This window comes from Pieris napi, chromosome 20, assembly GCF_905475465.1.
Source record: "Pieris napi chromosome 20, ilPieNapi1.2, whole genome shotgun sequence".
NCBI lineage: Eukaryota > Metazoa > Arthropoda > Insecta > Lepidoptera > Pieridae > Pieris > Pieris napi.
The window spans coordinates 4,401,893-4,419,050 of record NC_062253.1 but is presented as its reverse complement, the minus strand read 5'-3'; the positions used below and the strand labels follow the sequence as shown (position 1 = coordinate 4,419,050).

The 17,158-nt window shown below is 32.5% G+C and overlaps 1 protein-coding gene across 2 annotated transcripts in view; it reads left to right on the top strand.

Moving 5' to 3' along the window:
• Window positions 1–70: 70 nt before the first annotated feature.
• The window catches only part of LOC125059938 (oxysterol-binding protein-related protein 1), a 36,611-nt gene continuing 19,523 nt past the window's right edge, over window positions 71–17,158 (top strand). Inside the window, exons 1-14 of one of the 2 annotated variants that reach the window (XM_047664644.1) lie at window positions 71–218; window positions 545–700; window positions 1,120–1,280; window positions 1,580–1,777; window positions 2,766–2,910; window positions 4,018–4,163; window positions 4,588–4,797; window positions 5,954–6,074; window positions 7,627–7,763; window positions 8,701–8,811; window positions 9,193–9,285; window positions 10,186–10,255; window positions 10,833–10,952; window positions 12,332–12,515. In XM_047664644.1, coding sequence (XP_047520600.1) covers window positions 568–700; window positions 1,120–1,280; window positions 1,580–1,777; window positions 2,766–2,910; window positions 4,018–4,163; window positions 4,588–4,797; window positions 5,954–6,074; window positions 7,627–7,763; window positions 8,701–8,811; window positions 9,193–9,285; window positions 10,186–10,255; window positions 10,833–10,952; window positions 12,332–12,515 — 1,829 coding nt within the window. In that variant the 5' untranslated portion in view covers window positions 71–218; window positions 545–567. Of the gene's footprint in view, window positions 219–544; window positions 701–1,119; window positions 1,281–1,579; window positions 1,778–2,765; window positions 2,911–4,017; window positions 4,164–4,587; window positions 4,798–5,953; window positions 6,075–7,626; window positions 7,764–8,700; window positions 8,812–9,192; window positions 9,298–10,185; window positions 10,256–10,832; window positions 10,953–12,331; window positions 12,516–17,158 lie in introns of both variants that reach the window. The other variant, XM_047664643.1, reaches the window with a different exon arrangement.

Genomic DNA, 17,158 nt, shown 5'->3' with positions numbered 1-17,158 from the left:
ACGACGTATTTTGTATTTCTAATCGCTTTCGTAGTCTGTAGTTTCTCATTGTTATTTGTCACTGTTATTTGTTTTTGACATGGATCATAAGATTGTGTTGTTTTCATCAGCCATTTGATTTGAATTCAAGAAATGAAAACTACGTCGAAGCAAAAGATAGAGAGAATCCACTTCATAAAACTTGACGAACAAACGAGTATTCAGTAAACTATATATAGGTATATAGTATATAATATCTACTATTATATTATCTTTTATCAATACTTACAAATATTTTTCTATAAAATACTAGTTAACGTTCACTGGAATACGTAAAACGTATTGTTATTTATTTATTTAAAAATAATTAAATTAAAGTAGTCTATTATCGAACAGTAAAACAAAGTGCTTTCAGCAGTGAATAAATTAAAATGTAAATGTGTAATAATATATTTATATTATTACACATTTATTCTATATATATCTATATATAATTATATTTTATTTATTTATATAAATTAATTATTATTAATATATATAAATGAATAAAATATTATACTCACAGTGTGTACCAATTACGTCGCCAAAATGACTGGAAATGGTAATCAAGAGGCTGAAGAATCGTTGTTATATTCAGCTCGCCATGGAGAAATGGCTATGGTAAAAGCTATAATAGAAGCAAAGAAAGCTGAAAAACTGACTGTAGACTTAAATTGTAAAGGTATGTAATTTTACATTAAATTTTCTTTTTTTCCCTTTTTTATCTTGCTTTTGTTTTATCTAGGTTAATAGAGCATATTCTTAAAACATATGGTTAATTTCAAAATGAAGTTGCATATTAGCATATGGTCGCTCGGTAAACTCAACAAAGTGCCCAGGAGACTTCTGTGCTTCTGGAAGGAGCTAGTCTGGCTTAGTTAGCCAGGACTATAGGCACAACGGACCTAATGAGTGTCTACATGACATATTTCATTAGATACATAAATAAATGAAAACAAATTGTAATTGTTTTTTACTGTGAGCATGCCCCATTATTTATTAAAATGTGGTCAGCTACAGCACTATGTTAGTTTTTCTCTCAAATTGATTGTATGAAAAGGTGATAGGTTGATCTTTACAACAGTATTATAATTTTTATAGGGAAACTAAGGGGTAATCTCGGATGGACACCACTCCATCTAGCTACATATTTTGGACACAAACAAGTAGTTTTAGCACTACTTGAGGCTGGAGTTGACGTTGATGAAGTCAATGAAGATGGTGATACAGCCTTACATAAGGCTGCTTTTATTGGAAACGAGGTTGGTTGGTTGGTCTATATAAATTATAAAATAAAATACATTTATTTTAATCGTAAACATTGTGATTGCATTTTTTATAAAAGTTATATAAATTTGGATTCTCAGTAACTTACCAGTAGTCTAAAAAAATATTAGAATTGAATATAAATATTTGTCTGCATATAGCTGATTATTTAGTAGTTACCTTGCGTCAGTTCATATTGTAACATTTATCATCCGCTGTAAAGTGACATCTCTGCCTGATACCCTGACTAGATCATGATAATTTTATACACTTTAATAAACTTATTTGTTTGCAGGAATTAGTGATTATTCTTTTAAATCAAAATGCAGATGTGACTGTGATGAATGGAGAAGGGAAAACACCTTGTGATGTATCAAAGTCTCAAGATGTGCAAAGACTTCTTGAAGCAGCAGATAGAGCAATGCGTCTCGAGAAGGAACGAAAGCTTTTGAATGCTGCTAAAAATGGACGTCTTGATGATGTCCAAGAATTGGTAAGTGTCATACACTTATGATGATAAAATAAAAGAAAATGTTGTTGAAAGGGACTCCAATGGCATTTTTAGTCCTGAAAGTATAACTTTTATCTTAAGGAGTAAGTGTTTATTTATTTTATATAAGTGTGGTGAAATCATCAACTGCTGACATAGCTTTTCTTTCCACCAAAACGTCATACAAATGTTGAACTTATTTTCTTAGTCCACAACCACCTATTTACATAGAGTCTACACACACTATAACTAAGCCCATCAAAATAAAGATTATTAACAGGTTGTCGATGCAAAAACCTGTTATCGACAAACCAAACTAATTAACAACTAAATATCATGTTAATAATACAATATGTGTGTTCTTTTAGTTTTTATCGGTTACAAATAAGAAATAAATAATAATAATAGCCTTTATTAGAGTACTATAGTTAATATTACATTCAGTTTATGTTATTGTTACATTTCATACTAGTACACAAGCTTAGACATAGTGAGGCCACCTCCTTATTCTTCTTCTACTATTTTATTACCTTCCTAGGTTTCTGGTGGGCATCCTCTTCTTTTTCTAGTATTGCTTTTTTTGTAAACCATATAATAAATTTTTAGATTTTCAAAGTATTGTGGCTACATGATTAATATAAATGTATCGATGTTTTAATATAGATCAGTATTGTACCAACACGCATATTAAATAGTCGTGTCATAAAGAAAATCGTTTTATTACAATACTCGGTACCTTAAAAGGACATACAAATACCAAATAAGGTATAATACAATAACTCTGAAACCACAAGATAGGAAATACTATTGAAATATGATATTAGTCATCATTCAATTTAATTTTTTTTATGTTAAGGTTAGTTATTTATTTCAATGTATAATTGTATTAATAATTAAAATTCCTTATTAGTTTGAAATGATTTAGTTATTTTAAGGTGATTTGTTTCTATTGTTGCTTTTAAAGTTTTTTAATAGAATACATTAATTACAGTTGACAAGCTCAAATCCTCCAAGTATAAACTGCGTCGACGCCCAAGGCAACTCCTGTCTTCACTGTGTGGCTTACCGTGGTCACGCAAGGGTGGCCGTGCTTCTACTACAAAATGGCATTGATACAACGCTCAGAAACAATAGTGGTAACTCTTCTTATCATTATTTTTTTTTTATAGAACGGGGGGCAAACGGGCAGGAGGCTCACCTGATGTTAAGTGATACCGCCGCCCATGGACACTCTCAATGCCAGAGGGCTCGCGAGTGCGTTGCCGGCCTTTTAAGAATTGGTACGCTCTTTTCTTGAAGGACCCTAAGTCGAATTGGTTCGGAAATACTTCAGTGGGCAGTACTACTACTTAGTTAAATAATATTATTATTTAACTGAGTACCGGTACTCTCTTCTCTTGATCTCTAAATACCTGTATCTTAAGGTGTATCTTTTTCATTGTTCCACATTAGGGTTGCCTGGAAGAAATCGCTTGTTAGCGATAAGGCTGCCCGTTGCCTTATAACTTTTGTAACCGGCTTTTTTATTTTTGTTATATGTATGTTTTTGAATTAAAGGTAATAAAGTATAAATAAATAAATAAATATCCTTATTACAAAAGTTTTAAATATCTCTCTCCATAGTAGCTTATCATTTATAAAAATCAAACACACCACTACCCGCAATACTCGAGCGAGTTTGCTATGCGAAGCCACATACAAATTATTTGAACAAGTCTATTAAGTAGGTATGAGGGTGTGCAATTATTTAATCAATTACCAACGAAACCAATTCAAAAGGACATTAAAGATACATATCAGAATGAGCCTAGTAGACCAAAATTGGGATAGCTGATGGCGACATGTATCTCTTTCGTATATACATATTAAGTATCTCATGTAAATAAAAATATTTTTTTGTAATAAGAAATAAAGTTCTTTAAACATTAGGTTTAATTTAGGACCGTAACGTATCCTTACGTAAAGACAAAACCGTGTGATTGGACGTAATATGTTGTATGATATTAAAACGGGACGACGAAAAAATTCTGAGTAGTGGGAATTGTTTTAATAGAACTTATAGAACAGAACTGATATTAAGTGATACCGGCGACCATTGATACACACTGCCCGAAGGCTCACAAGTGCGTTGAGTTGTTAAGTGTTCGAACATTTTTCTTGAAGGAGTGTGAGTGAAATTAGATCCTAAGTATCGATCACGTGATCAAATCGATCAAATGATCACGTGTATTGTTTTTTCACAGGGCAACTAGCCATAGATTTAGCTAAAGACAATGATATCCGCGAAGTACTTAGCGTTCGCCCGGTCCAAAGGTTACAACGCACCGCTGCCCGTTTCGAAGGACCATTACTTAAAAGGTCCAGGTTCCTTGGATGGAGGCCCGTTTGGGTAAGATTTTAATGTAGCATTCAAATATTGGTGTTTGTCAAACCTCGTATTTTGGGTCTAAGGCGATTTTTTTTAATATCTTTTATCATGTAGGTAAAGAAGTACACTTATGAACGTCAAAAAAAAAGTAATTTTTTTTGTAAATTTACATTTACTACCAGTTCGCAAGTCAAGGGCGTAGAGCGGGCAAGAAACTTTCCGCCACTCTTTTTAATCGCTAAGTCATACAAATTGTTTGAACTGGAGCAAATCAATCCCAAAGATTAGGATCATTTACGTATTCGACAAATTTATAAAAAGCTTTATTGATTAATTTACGTACCAAAAGAGAATACCGCATATGGAAAGAAATATTCATTGCGAACTGGGGTTCTCACGGCGTAGGGCTTTAGCGCGCCTAAAGCCAATACTCACGTATTTTTAGGGGGTACTTCAACGTGGTGTGTTACTATACTATGGGAACCGTGCAGAGGCGGCTCGCGACGTCTCCCGATGGCGGGACAAGAAATACATGGACGCTGCTAAATTAAATACTCCGGACACCGAACCCGCACTCATTGTGATTAGCTTCAGCGATGGTGAGACTCATAGATTGGCTGTGCCGCCTGGAGATAATGTTGCCGTATGTAGGCAGGTTGGTATATAATTGTAAAATTTATTTATTAACTGTATGGCAATACTATAAAAATTAACAAAAATATTCATTATCAATTCCTTTTAATTTAAACTGTAATAATTTATGGTATTCCAATAATTTTTTTTCTTAATCCTAAAATTACTCGTCTTCTGCAATAACACGATATTGGCTAAATGGTCTAAGATCCCGCTATACAACGACCTTCACCGAGATGCTTATTTAATGAACATTATTTTATATATAATTTAATATGTCAATAAATATAATCCATATGGGTTGCCTAGCAAATTTCAGTCCAGAGTATTTTTAATTAATTTAAAAAAAAAATATTTTTTTAAACATTTCACCGGTATGATTATTAGATAAATTCTATACCAATCGAAAGTATGAAGCCCATAGAATATGCAAAAGTTAGGTTGTTTTTAATCAATTAATTATTTATGTGTATATTTTTTATGTGACACTAAAGTATATATACATCTTTAGTATAAAAGAAGGCTTTAGTGATACATATATAATACTACCCTGATTAAAAATATTGATTGAAAAAAGTTCAAAAAATTTACTACATGCAAATTATAAAAAAAAAATTTTTTTTAATATTAATTAAACATACTCTGGACTGAAATTTGCTAAGCAACCCATATAGATTATATTTATTGACATATTAAATTAAATGTAAGTTTCATTAAATAAGCATCTCGGTGAAGGTCGTTGTATAGCGGGATCTTATACTAAAAGGTTTCCTCCAAAGATGTTCATTTGTCTTAGTTTTGTGCTTTTTAGCTCCACTTTGGGGTGCTGTGTATTGATTTTGTCTATGTCTAGAGATTATACTAAGTATATACATATAAACAATATAAATTTATACATATTATTAACGTTATATTATTAAACTTGTTGAAGAAACTTATAAGCTAAAGCCGCTGGATGTAAGAATTTTTTTTCGAAAAAAAAAAATCGTACGTTTAAATCTATTTTTATTCTGTATTAATTTTTTCTATTTCCGACATTTATATGAACATTTTTATGGTTTAGCGTATTTAGCGTATAACCCCAATGTTCTGATTCGTTTCCCGGCGATAATTTTTGATATTTGGCCATGCCCCACTGGGTCTAAGGGACACGCTATAGTAACATTTGTTCATTTCAGTCATGGATCACAGCTCTAAAAGAGCATATCGCGTATTCTGGGCATTATTTGTGGGCGGGAGCGGCACCCGATGCAGCGAAGGAAGCAACTGAAGATTTGGAAGACGAATGTAAACCATTGGGTAAGGATTTTACATATTTTTTATATTATATGTTTGTTTAAGAAACAAATTCGCTAAATAGAGAACTATAATAGAGACAAAAACAAAAAAGTAGTGTCGACCTTTAAGTTACCTTTGATTTTCTGTTTCGTGACCATTTTTTTCATAACTTGTTCTAACATACATGTTATGCCTTATGTGAAATAATAGGTATTTTTGTAAACACTCAATTTTTTTGTGTCACAATAATATATATAAGTAAGTAGATATATGATTAAAGTAAAATAGTAGAGTCAATCTCATACCCCCCCTTTATTAATAAGATCCAGGCGTGTCAAATGAGTTCTAAAAAGAGTGCTTTTGGATTCAGTAGTCTTTGGATATAGCTGACCGTGTCTAGTTGCTTGGCGTTACGCTGTCGACTGATGTCAGATTAGGGTGTTTCATTCATTGTAATGCCCAGGTGACAGGAAAAACTACTATTTTGGTAAAAGTCCAAAGGTTCACACCGAAACAGCTTCTTAATCTTTATCAAGCTCAAGTCCGTTCATGTGGGAGTAAGCCTGCAGTCTCTCTGGGCTGGTGCTGCCAATTGTCATCTGGGTGCCTTGGATGCTATTGAGAGAAGGGCTAAGGCTCTTAAGTCTTACCTATAAAAAAAAACAAAATATGTTTATTTTGGAATATAAGATACAGGTATCCCTTATTCCACGTCATTAAATTTGAATCTGTAGACATCCCTACTCATCGGCAAAGAAGACAGAGGGTGTAGGCCGAGAGAAAAAGCCGGCGTAAAAACTCTTGGTCCTCTTTTAAAATATCAAATCATCATACAAAATGACTATCCTCTGACAAGCCGACTGACAAGCCTCTGGGATTTTATAAAAGAAAAGTATCCCTTTCCCAAAAATGAATGACTGACTTTAGATAGTCTAGTACGGGGAAATTGCAGCCTGCGTTTGTTCCGAGTTTTAACATTGTGCGTATGTTCAGTTCTAGTAAACTAATCACTGTTTTTGTATACATAAATAATATTTTCATAAATATATTGCGAGGGAAAGGTTATTAATTTCCTTGCATTTATCTCTCAGAGATTCCCTACATTTTAAACGATTGCACGGTTAGCCCTCTTCTGCAGGATGAAAATAGTTTTGACCCCAAAATAATAAGCCATAAGTCGTTAAACTGTGAAAGTAACTAAAATAAACAAGTCTAGCTGTATCGATATCAGTTAGTTAGCGAATATCGCCGTCTTGTTGTCTGCCTTTCATTCTTCTTTAGATTGTACTAGAGAATGCTCCTAGGAACCTGCTTCTTCTATAGGGGATAGAAGAAGCAGGTTCAAACAACACTCGCATAGAAGCACGCTGGAGTGTCACCCCTTCGTTGTTGTCACCCCCAAGTGCCGCACTACACGATTTGGGTGATCGTTTCTTGTAAAAACAGCAAAGGAGAGGAGCAGAGTACTACTTACTCTAGTATCTCACTTAACATTAGCTGGGATTGTGTTCTGAAATGGGCCATGTGTAGGCAATGTGTCCAGTTCTGTATAAACAAAATATTCATGTTCCAGGTTCGATGCAAGACTCGTTAACAGCCGCAAACAATCATATGGCGTTAATGGAGAATCAAATGAATGAGTGCGAAGCGATCCTTCGAGCTTTAGACAAGACCAGACAGGGGAATTCCTTACAGCATTCTGCGTATATGGTATGTTTAGTTTTATGATTAAAATTATTTATTTCTTCATTACATTACAAAGCAGTAAGGGTCTGTTTCACAATGTATGGATAAAGTACCAAATAGCTATGCAACACGTACACTCATAACTTATGATGGACTTTATGTGGCGAACACGGAACAGCGCTATCTGACAGTCGTGAAACACAACAATAGTGTTTATCCTACTATGTACTAAATAACTAATTTGGAACTTATGTACCTAGAACTTATCCGTACATTGTGAAACAGATCCTTAAACACTTAATAAGAAGGGCAACTGCATTAACGCAATTTCGAGACAATCATTATAATGTATGAAAAATTTTGAAAAGTTTATTTTTAATTATATCAAAGAAGAGTGACGTACTTGTCAGTTCTTCTAGTTCGATTTTATTTGAGAACTGGTAAATTTTATTTTCGAATCATTTATGATTAGTTACCTACTAGCGGACCCGAAATGACCTATCTAATTGTAAACCTAAACAATTCTCGAATCCACTTGAACACACAAAAATTCATCAAAATCGGTTCAGCGTAATTATAATTAGGTTTAAAGACTTTATTTCTCAAAAAGACAAAAATTTCACTTACATGACAATAATATTTTATATTAACATAACATTGTAGTGATTCTTATAATAACCACTATAAAAATATAGCCGTACATGCAATAAACTTAAAAGTAAAAGTAACCAAAGAAATATGATAATATTTTTTATATTTGTGGGTAGTTTATTATAAAGCTGTGTATGTAAAAAAAAAATTTGCCGTAGTTCGTACGTATTTTAGGTAATGCAAGATAACTCGTTCGACGCATACTTCTATAAGTCACACATGGCGGTTTTGCGGCGTGGCTTTATTCTCTCCTTTATATGAACTCTATGAACTTAGCAGAAATATTGAAGATTTTTTTTTAATTCTTCAGCGTTTTCAACACGTATACGGATCTGGTCAAGCAGCATTACAAGCATTACGTCATTGCATCGCCTTAGTTGCGCAAACGCGAGATCGCGACGCCTCTGCCTTGGCTAAAGAGGTAGGTTATTCTTTCTTAAGAAATTTATAGAAATCGTCACACAAACACACAATTACGAGAATTTTATTTGTTATTATTAAGGTATTATACTGTTAGCGGACTAACGCCACCTTGTAGCAGAAACCTATATAACGCGAAGCAATACCGGCGTTGACTCACTTTTATTTCGAGACTTCGTGCGGAACGGACGTGTAACTAACCTACCCTCAGTAAATTTTAAAAGTGTAAAGTACCTACACGTTCTAATCTTTTGTGTTAACTAATAATACCTAATAAAAGACCTGTGTAAGGAAATATAACTTTTCTTTAAATTTATGGCAAAGTACTGTTTTTAAAATGCTATTTTAAATGTAGTACTTTGAACCATTTTTTTTATTCTAGTTGGAACGCAATCGGGTTTTGGAGGAAGCATTGGCAGCACTCGCGAGAACACACCACGCTCTTGAAATGTCCGTCGCTGAAGAACTTACCAGAGTGAGTATTTCTGTAAGTCAAGTTGTGAACTATATAATCTGTACGTGTACAATTTAGAAAAGTACTCAAATTTGTAAAATTTCTAATTGTCTTAGGAATCCAGGGTAGATGTCTGGATCTACTGAATCGATTTTCCAATTCTTTTATATAAAGACTTTCCTGTTTCTATCGTCGTCGTGGCGAAAAAGAAGTCAACGAAATCTTTTCTTACTAACGCCGCCTTACCGATGACAGATATATTATGATTGAGTTCTTGAGGTAAGCTTAAGAGCTTGATATAACTTTTAAAAAGTCATTTTATATTTAATAATACATATTTTATATTATGTAAAAACAAGCCAATCGCCACGTCGCGCGTCGGTCTGTTCATGATAAATTAAAAAACTACTGCACGGAATTTATTGCGGTTGCAATAGATATTAGATATTGATCTAGAATGATTCATTAGGTATATCATTTTTCAAGGTTTACAGGTGACGGTTACCTTTACGGCGCTAGTTGCTATATTGTTTTTTTTTATTATTTAATTTATAAATAACACTTTTATATGGTAGCTAATACAAACGCTGGTCCATAGAATTGTATAATATTAATTTAAACAAAACTTAACTACATGATGCGAAGTTGTCAGTCATTATGGACCATGATTGTAAATAAATTTGCGTTTCATCATCATCAATGCCTATACAGCCTCAGCCTCCGCGAGTATATTTCGCCATCGCAATCTATCTTGTGAGTCTTGCGTTCAACTTCGAACCCCTATTGTTTCGAGGTCCTTGACAACTCTCTCTCTTTGTGTTGTCTCATGTTGTGAGTTCAGTAAGGGCGTTGGGGTTCGTCGGCCAGTCAAAGTAAAAAACTAAACGATTATGTTTTAAATGTGAAATTTGACATTATTAGGGCAAGAGAAAAAAGAAAGCTCCACGAACGCCGAACGAATCGAGGGACAATTTCTTCGATGTTTATGACGGTAAGTGTATTATAAATAAATAAATTAAATAAAATATTATTTATTTAAACAAAACTATTGTACCAAATTCAGTTGTACGAAAACACATTTATTATGATTTATTCATAAAATATATTCAACTAGCAGGCTAAGGTTTTTGTAATATTACATACTTGTAAACTATTCCAGGGAAACGGTAGGAGAACACCAGTCATGGGGACCACCATGCTTTTTTGGTGGTTATGCCATTAAATTGTAGCCCTTTGTGAAACGTTGGTACTTACTTTCAACACAGCGCCATCTGTTAGAATTGTGACTATCAAATAATAAACAAATATTTTACAATAAAATAATATTGCGGGTATAAATTGGGATGTAAGCTATCTTTTAAGTTAGATCAAACTGCACACGGTGTGCAAATTTGATTGATATCGGTTCGGTAGTTTAGTAGTCCATAGCGGACAAACAACGTGACACGTAATTTATATATATTAAGATGTGTCAAATATTGGCACTAATTTAGTTCTCTGTACGTTTTACTCTGTGATAGTATACGTAGATATTTATATTCTGTTCTTGTTTGTTTTTTTTAATACAGACTCTGAAGAAGATGACGATACATTAGTGACAGCTGGTTTGTGTAGTCCCCTCGGCGCTCTAAGTCCTTGGGGAAGCAGTCCCGACTTAACAAGACGAACGCCGGTAGGCAGTGATAATGGTAACTATCTATCTATTACTAAGCAAAAATAAGTTGGAAATACAAAAATGGCACATTTGAACGTCAAATAAAATATAAAGAAGATTCTAGTTGCCCCTTCCAAAAGGTAGTTTCGTGTGGAGAAGAATAGGCAAGAAACTCCACACTTACTCTTTTAAAATAGGTTTACAATATTTTGTTTACATTAGTTGAATAATTATATGTGAAGACAATGTATTCTTAGAATAAAACTACTATATGTACTATAAAAGTTAGTATACATGTTCCTCACATATTTACAAATATCGAAACCGTAGAATATTAACATTAATGAGTAATAAAAATAATATAACACAATAAAACAGTGTGTGAGATAAAATAAAAATTCATTTTAATTTTATGATTGGCATTTTAAAACCTTAGTGATATGGTATTTTTATGGAAGGCATGTAATATTCGTATTATTAATTTTATTTACACTAGTTACATGTTTCAAACTTAAAACAATATTTTAGGCAAACATTGTCTCAGATTGACTAATTTTCATATTTTCTTCCTTCCTATTAATAACGTCTAAATCAAATACATGTTTTCGTGTCGAGTTACCAATGAATTAATGAATGATCATGAGAGACTGGTTAATGAATCATTAATCGAGTTTCCCTCACCTTCAATATTTTGTGAAGATTTAATTTTCGAAAGTTTTTAAAAGTTTACACTGTACACAAATGTAATAAATGTAAAATGTCAGTAAACTAGTGATTTAACAATTTTTTTTTTTTTTTTTAAAGACAATTCACACCAATTGACCTAGTCCCATGCTAAGCTGGTGAAGCTTGTGTTATGGGTACTAGGCAACGGATATACATACATATTATAGATAGATATACATATAAATACATATTTAAACACCCAAGACCTAAGCACAACACCAGATGCTCATCACATCGATGTTCGTCTCAGCCGGGGATCGAACCCGGGACCCATGGATTCGCAGTCAGGGGTACTAACCACTACACCAATGAGTTGTCGATTGTCGTTGTTATAATCAAGAGATCGATTATCATTTACGTACGGTTTCCCTATACATTTTTGTATCGATTTATCATTCGAATTAAATATTCAAAAATTTACTCTAATTTAATGTAAAATGTCGATAAAATGCAATGAGTGGGAAAAAAGAAACTCAGTGTCAACATTTTGGCTTGCACTACATTTAAGTTTAAAAAAGTGCTACAATATAATACAAAAAAATGTAGCCACGAATGAGAAACATCAACATCGTCTATCCCTTTTATTCACATCTGGTTGTACTTTTTGTATAGATTTAAGTTTGAAATCCAACTTTTAAAAATTTACTCTTTATAAAAATGTAATAAATGTAAAATGTGGATAAACAGGTGATGTGACACCAACGAATGAAAATCAAGAGATGGATCATCGTCTATCTGGGTCATTCGCGTCCGGGTCTCCTCAGTCCATTAATACAGCGATCAGCCCTTGCAGCTCCCGTGGGACTCTGGTATCGCAGGACGGACATGTTTATCGCAACGCACGGACGTACAGAAAGAATTATGTACCAAGGTAAGTATTTTTATTGTATTTATTTATTTTTTATATATTTTTTATTTATTGTATTTTATTGACAGGATTTTAGCGTTACTAAAGTTTCATCAAGTTATAATAAATACTAATAAGTTTTATGATATTTTAATTTAATTTCAATGCATAATCCTTATTTATACTTATTACTTAGCCAATGGGGATAAAATAGGCTATTTGACAGTATGAAAACTATTGAGAGTAATCCGTATATAAAGTTGCTTTAAAATCGTTATAGACTTATAATAAACATTTATTTATCAAAAAATCCATAATCTCTATAAATAAGAATCGCAAAATATTGCTGGATCAATTCGAGTATTTTTTATTCATTCCTTGAAGGTTTTTATGGAAAGAAAAATTGGAAAAAGAATGAAAAATTTAGTTTTGTTTAGGACTTAGCTTTTATTCCGAAAAAGAAAACAGTCTGTATGGGGTAGCATAGCAAGGTAACAATGTTGAAATGTAGCTACTAAAAAGGTAGGTCAAATACGTACGTTTCGTACGTCAGTCACATGACACAAAACAGTCACAGATATGTCAAAACTTACATCTCATGTCTTCGCCTTTCTAATCGTTAATACTGTATAGTTTAATTTAGCTGGAGACGGTTTTTGATCGAAATATATAGTATAATATTATAATTAATATAGTATAGTATTTGTGTATTTTAAGAATGATAATTAACACGTAAAAATTACATTTGTTTACGAAAACGTCACAGAGGTGCGACGCCATATTGCTCAGCGTTTTGGAGGCATGACATTTTAATTTGAATTTAAAGTTTCTTTATTTATTTATTTATTTTGTAAACTAGTTCTATAGTCACTAATCTAAATTAATATTATAAAGGGAAAGATTTTTTGTTTGAATAAGCTTCGAAACTACAGGATTGATTTATAATAATATTTCACCCTTAGACTATACCCTAGGCTATAGAATATTTTCATAAAAGTTTTGTTTTTATATGAAACTAGCAGACCGGCCAAGCGTTGCTGTGGCTAAGGTTTTTGTTATATTACATAGTAGTAAACTATTCATTTCAAGGGAAACGGTAGGAGAACACCAGTCATGGGGACCACCATGCTTTATTGGTGGTTATGCCATCCAATTGTAGCTTATGTGAAACGTTGGTACTTTCAACACAGCGCCATCTGTTAGAATTGTGACTATTAAATAATAAACAAATATTTTGCAATAAAATAATATTGCGGGTATAAATTGAGATGTAAGCTATCCTATCTTTTAAGTTAGATCAAACTGCACACGGTGTGCAAATTTGATTGATATCGGTTCGGTAGTTTAGGAGTCCATAGCGGACAAACAACGTGACACGTAATTTATATAATTATATTAAGATTACGATAGTGTAACCCTAGATGTGAAAAGGCCAGTAAAAATTCCTAAATCGCGTATGCCACGAAAACTATTGACAATAGAACAAAGTGATGTACAGTTTTATAGAAGACATGAATATCTACAGATAATATAGAAAATATTTTTGCCTTTAAAAGTCTATTGGTTATAGAACATCAACCTACCGAATTAATGCGGGTAGAACTGCAGAGCACAGCTAGTAACTATAAAATGTTTAAATTTATGTCAAATAGCCCATTTGTACCATGTTTGTTCGTTCTTTCGTTTATAATTACAGACGTTATTTTCGTATTTTCTAATAACTTTGTTTTTTTTAATTAACCGTTTATGTTTGGTTATATATTTTATTTTTCTTTTGTTTCAGCTCAAAATGGTCGCTTTAAGAAAAACATATTGGTTTACCCGAGTTTTTGTTATTTTGTATGAGTTTTATGTTTCAATGATTAACCTAACAAAACGCTGCTCATTTTAATGAATATAAAACTGTGATATAAGGTAGCTTTTGAGATATGGGTTTTAAACTAAGATGTAATTGATCTGATGTACGTAATTTGATAGTAATTTAAAAATAAAAAAATTGTCAAACTGTATCTCACGTCGAGTCAGATAGTAGGAAATTGATAAAAAAAATTGTGCTATAAAATTAATACACGCTTAAGCAATCACGGGTTTAAATTATCTGGTTCTACTAGTTTAAGGAAAGCTCATAAGGGAGAAGTATTATCTTATGAGCAATAATTCCTGATTCTCACTATTTTGTTTACCGTTCTTCTACGGACCGCGATACTAAGCATTTTCTTTTTCGATTTTATAGTGCTAGGTAGAACTGTAAAATCGGTGAAGATACGATCCGATTATTTAAAAAAAGCCTACTTCTCCCTTATAAGCAGACGACGCACTAAAATGGGTGCCAGACCCTAGGCTCCTCTGCGATGGGGGGAGGGGGGAGGAGGTTACGTTATATTATCTTATAAAGGGATGGCGGTTAAGTGGGTAAGTTCGGGGTAGCCATATAAAGAATGAATATTAAGGTTCTCGGGTAGGGGCGTAAGTTGTTTTATAAATTCTGCCGACGTCATACCTTTATACGGTAAAGGAAAACATCGTAAGAATTGGATCCCTTCATACTTGGTGATGCTGTTAACGTAAAATTGTAAAAACCGTTAGATTGTAATCTATCTCGCGAGATTATAAACTGTCGAAAGATTGTGAACCTCAGCTTACTGCTTACAATTTAACGTATTATTATTCGGTAGATTGTACTACACTAACTTAGTTATCATTCAAACTTCTTTGGTCAATTACAGATTAATTTTACTTTCCAACAATTTCATATAACTACCGAATAATAATACGTTAAATTGTAAGCAGTTCGTTGAGGTTCACAATCTTTCGACAGTTTATAATCTCGCGAGATATATTACAATCTAACGGTGTTTACAATTTTACGGTGACAATGCTATTAGGTCCGTCCACAAGCCCGAATTATAAATCAAAGATTTTCAGATGATATTGAGTAGACGCTAGCGCCATTTCGTGTGGCGGTGTATCGTAATCACGGTTTGTTTGCACATACTAGCACAATATATGGTAGTGTTATTTGCATTTAAGAATTTGACAATTGACTATTGGAATATTTTTGATGGATTTATTAGTGTTTAATTTTGATATTGTGAATGTCCAAAAATACTGTGATATTTATGTAATGAATATTATCTTGATTCGGTATTACTTTGATTCAATTGTAATAACATCTTTCAACCATTATCATCAAGGTTTATTTTGTAATGGACAACAATTTAAAGTAATATTGTATCAGTCTTGCTTTGACGGTCATGGCCATCGTAACCTATTTTAATTCTCACAGATTAATAGAATGTTAAAATATACTTTAGTCATGTTCATGGAGTTCGAGGTTTTTTTGGAAATTTTATTATCTATTAGGAATTTTATCTGTAACCAAATACAAAAACCAGTACAAATATATGATTGATTTTTATTTAATATTTTTATGTTATTCGTCTGACTGATATTTTCGCTCTATATATTTGGTTTTTATAGTTTAGACATTGATTATAAAAATATGTTAAAAGATTCAAATCCAGTAATGACCAATCCAGGAGAGTTCAAATATAACGAAAGGTAATACGATGACGCAATTGATAGTGATTGGTCAAACGAAACGACAAATCGTGTCGCGTGTCATGGATTGGCTTATATATGTTAACGTAAAATTGTAAACACCGTTAGATTGTAATCTATCTCGCGAGATTATAAACTGTCGAAAGATTGTGAACCTCAGCGTACTGCTTACAATTTAACGTATTATTATTCGGTAGATTGTACTACACTAACTTAGTTATCATTCAAACTTCTTTGGTCAATTACAGATTAATTTTACTTTCCAACAATTTCATATAACTACCGAATAATAATACGTTAAATTGTAAGCAGTTCGTTGAGGTTCACAATCTTTCGACAGTTTATAATCTCGCGAGATATATTACAATCTAACGGTGTTTACAATTTTACGGTGACATATACGCTCTTGACGTACCATCGCGCTCAAGAAAAATGCGCCATAATTTCGCCTCTCATGGCGGTTCTCGCGGGATATCTACAGACTAACAAAAAATCAAAGTTTATCCTCGATTCATATCAAACTAAGGCTTAATTATAAAGAACACAATTAAATTTAGTCCTGATTTTTAAATTAAATTTTCATACTGTCCGTTGAAAAATGGAGGAAAATACTGTTCAAGCCTTTTAATGTCACGTGACACTTGGGCATCGTTAAAACACTATAAAATTAAAATAAAGGTAGATAATAAATTTAGTTACATATCTAATAAATTAGTTAAATAAAAATAGTTTATTTGATTAAAACACACACATATATAGAAAATAAATACAAACATTACTTCAATCGTTAATTTAAATTGCTGCCACTAGCAACTCATATTCAGTGGACCCATACTATCTTGGAGTCAGATATACACACTGAACAATCCAACAATTAAAATAAAATAACTTAAAAACAGAATTAAAAACATCTAAATATAGAGCATATATGACCAGTCGAGTGACATTCCAAAATATTTTTTTTATACTTTATTTTGAATGACAACTAAATCAGTCGCTTTAAGGAAGTTTAGTAAAAGGCCTTATTAAGCTAAGAAAATGGCTGAATCATCCACTAGAATTTAACAAACGACTCTGAGTATGATTGTATATGTTCTTCGCACACA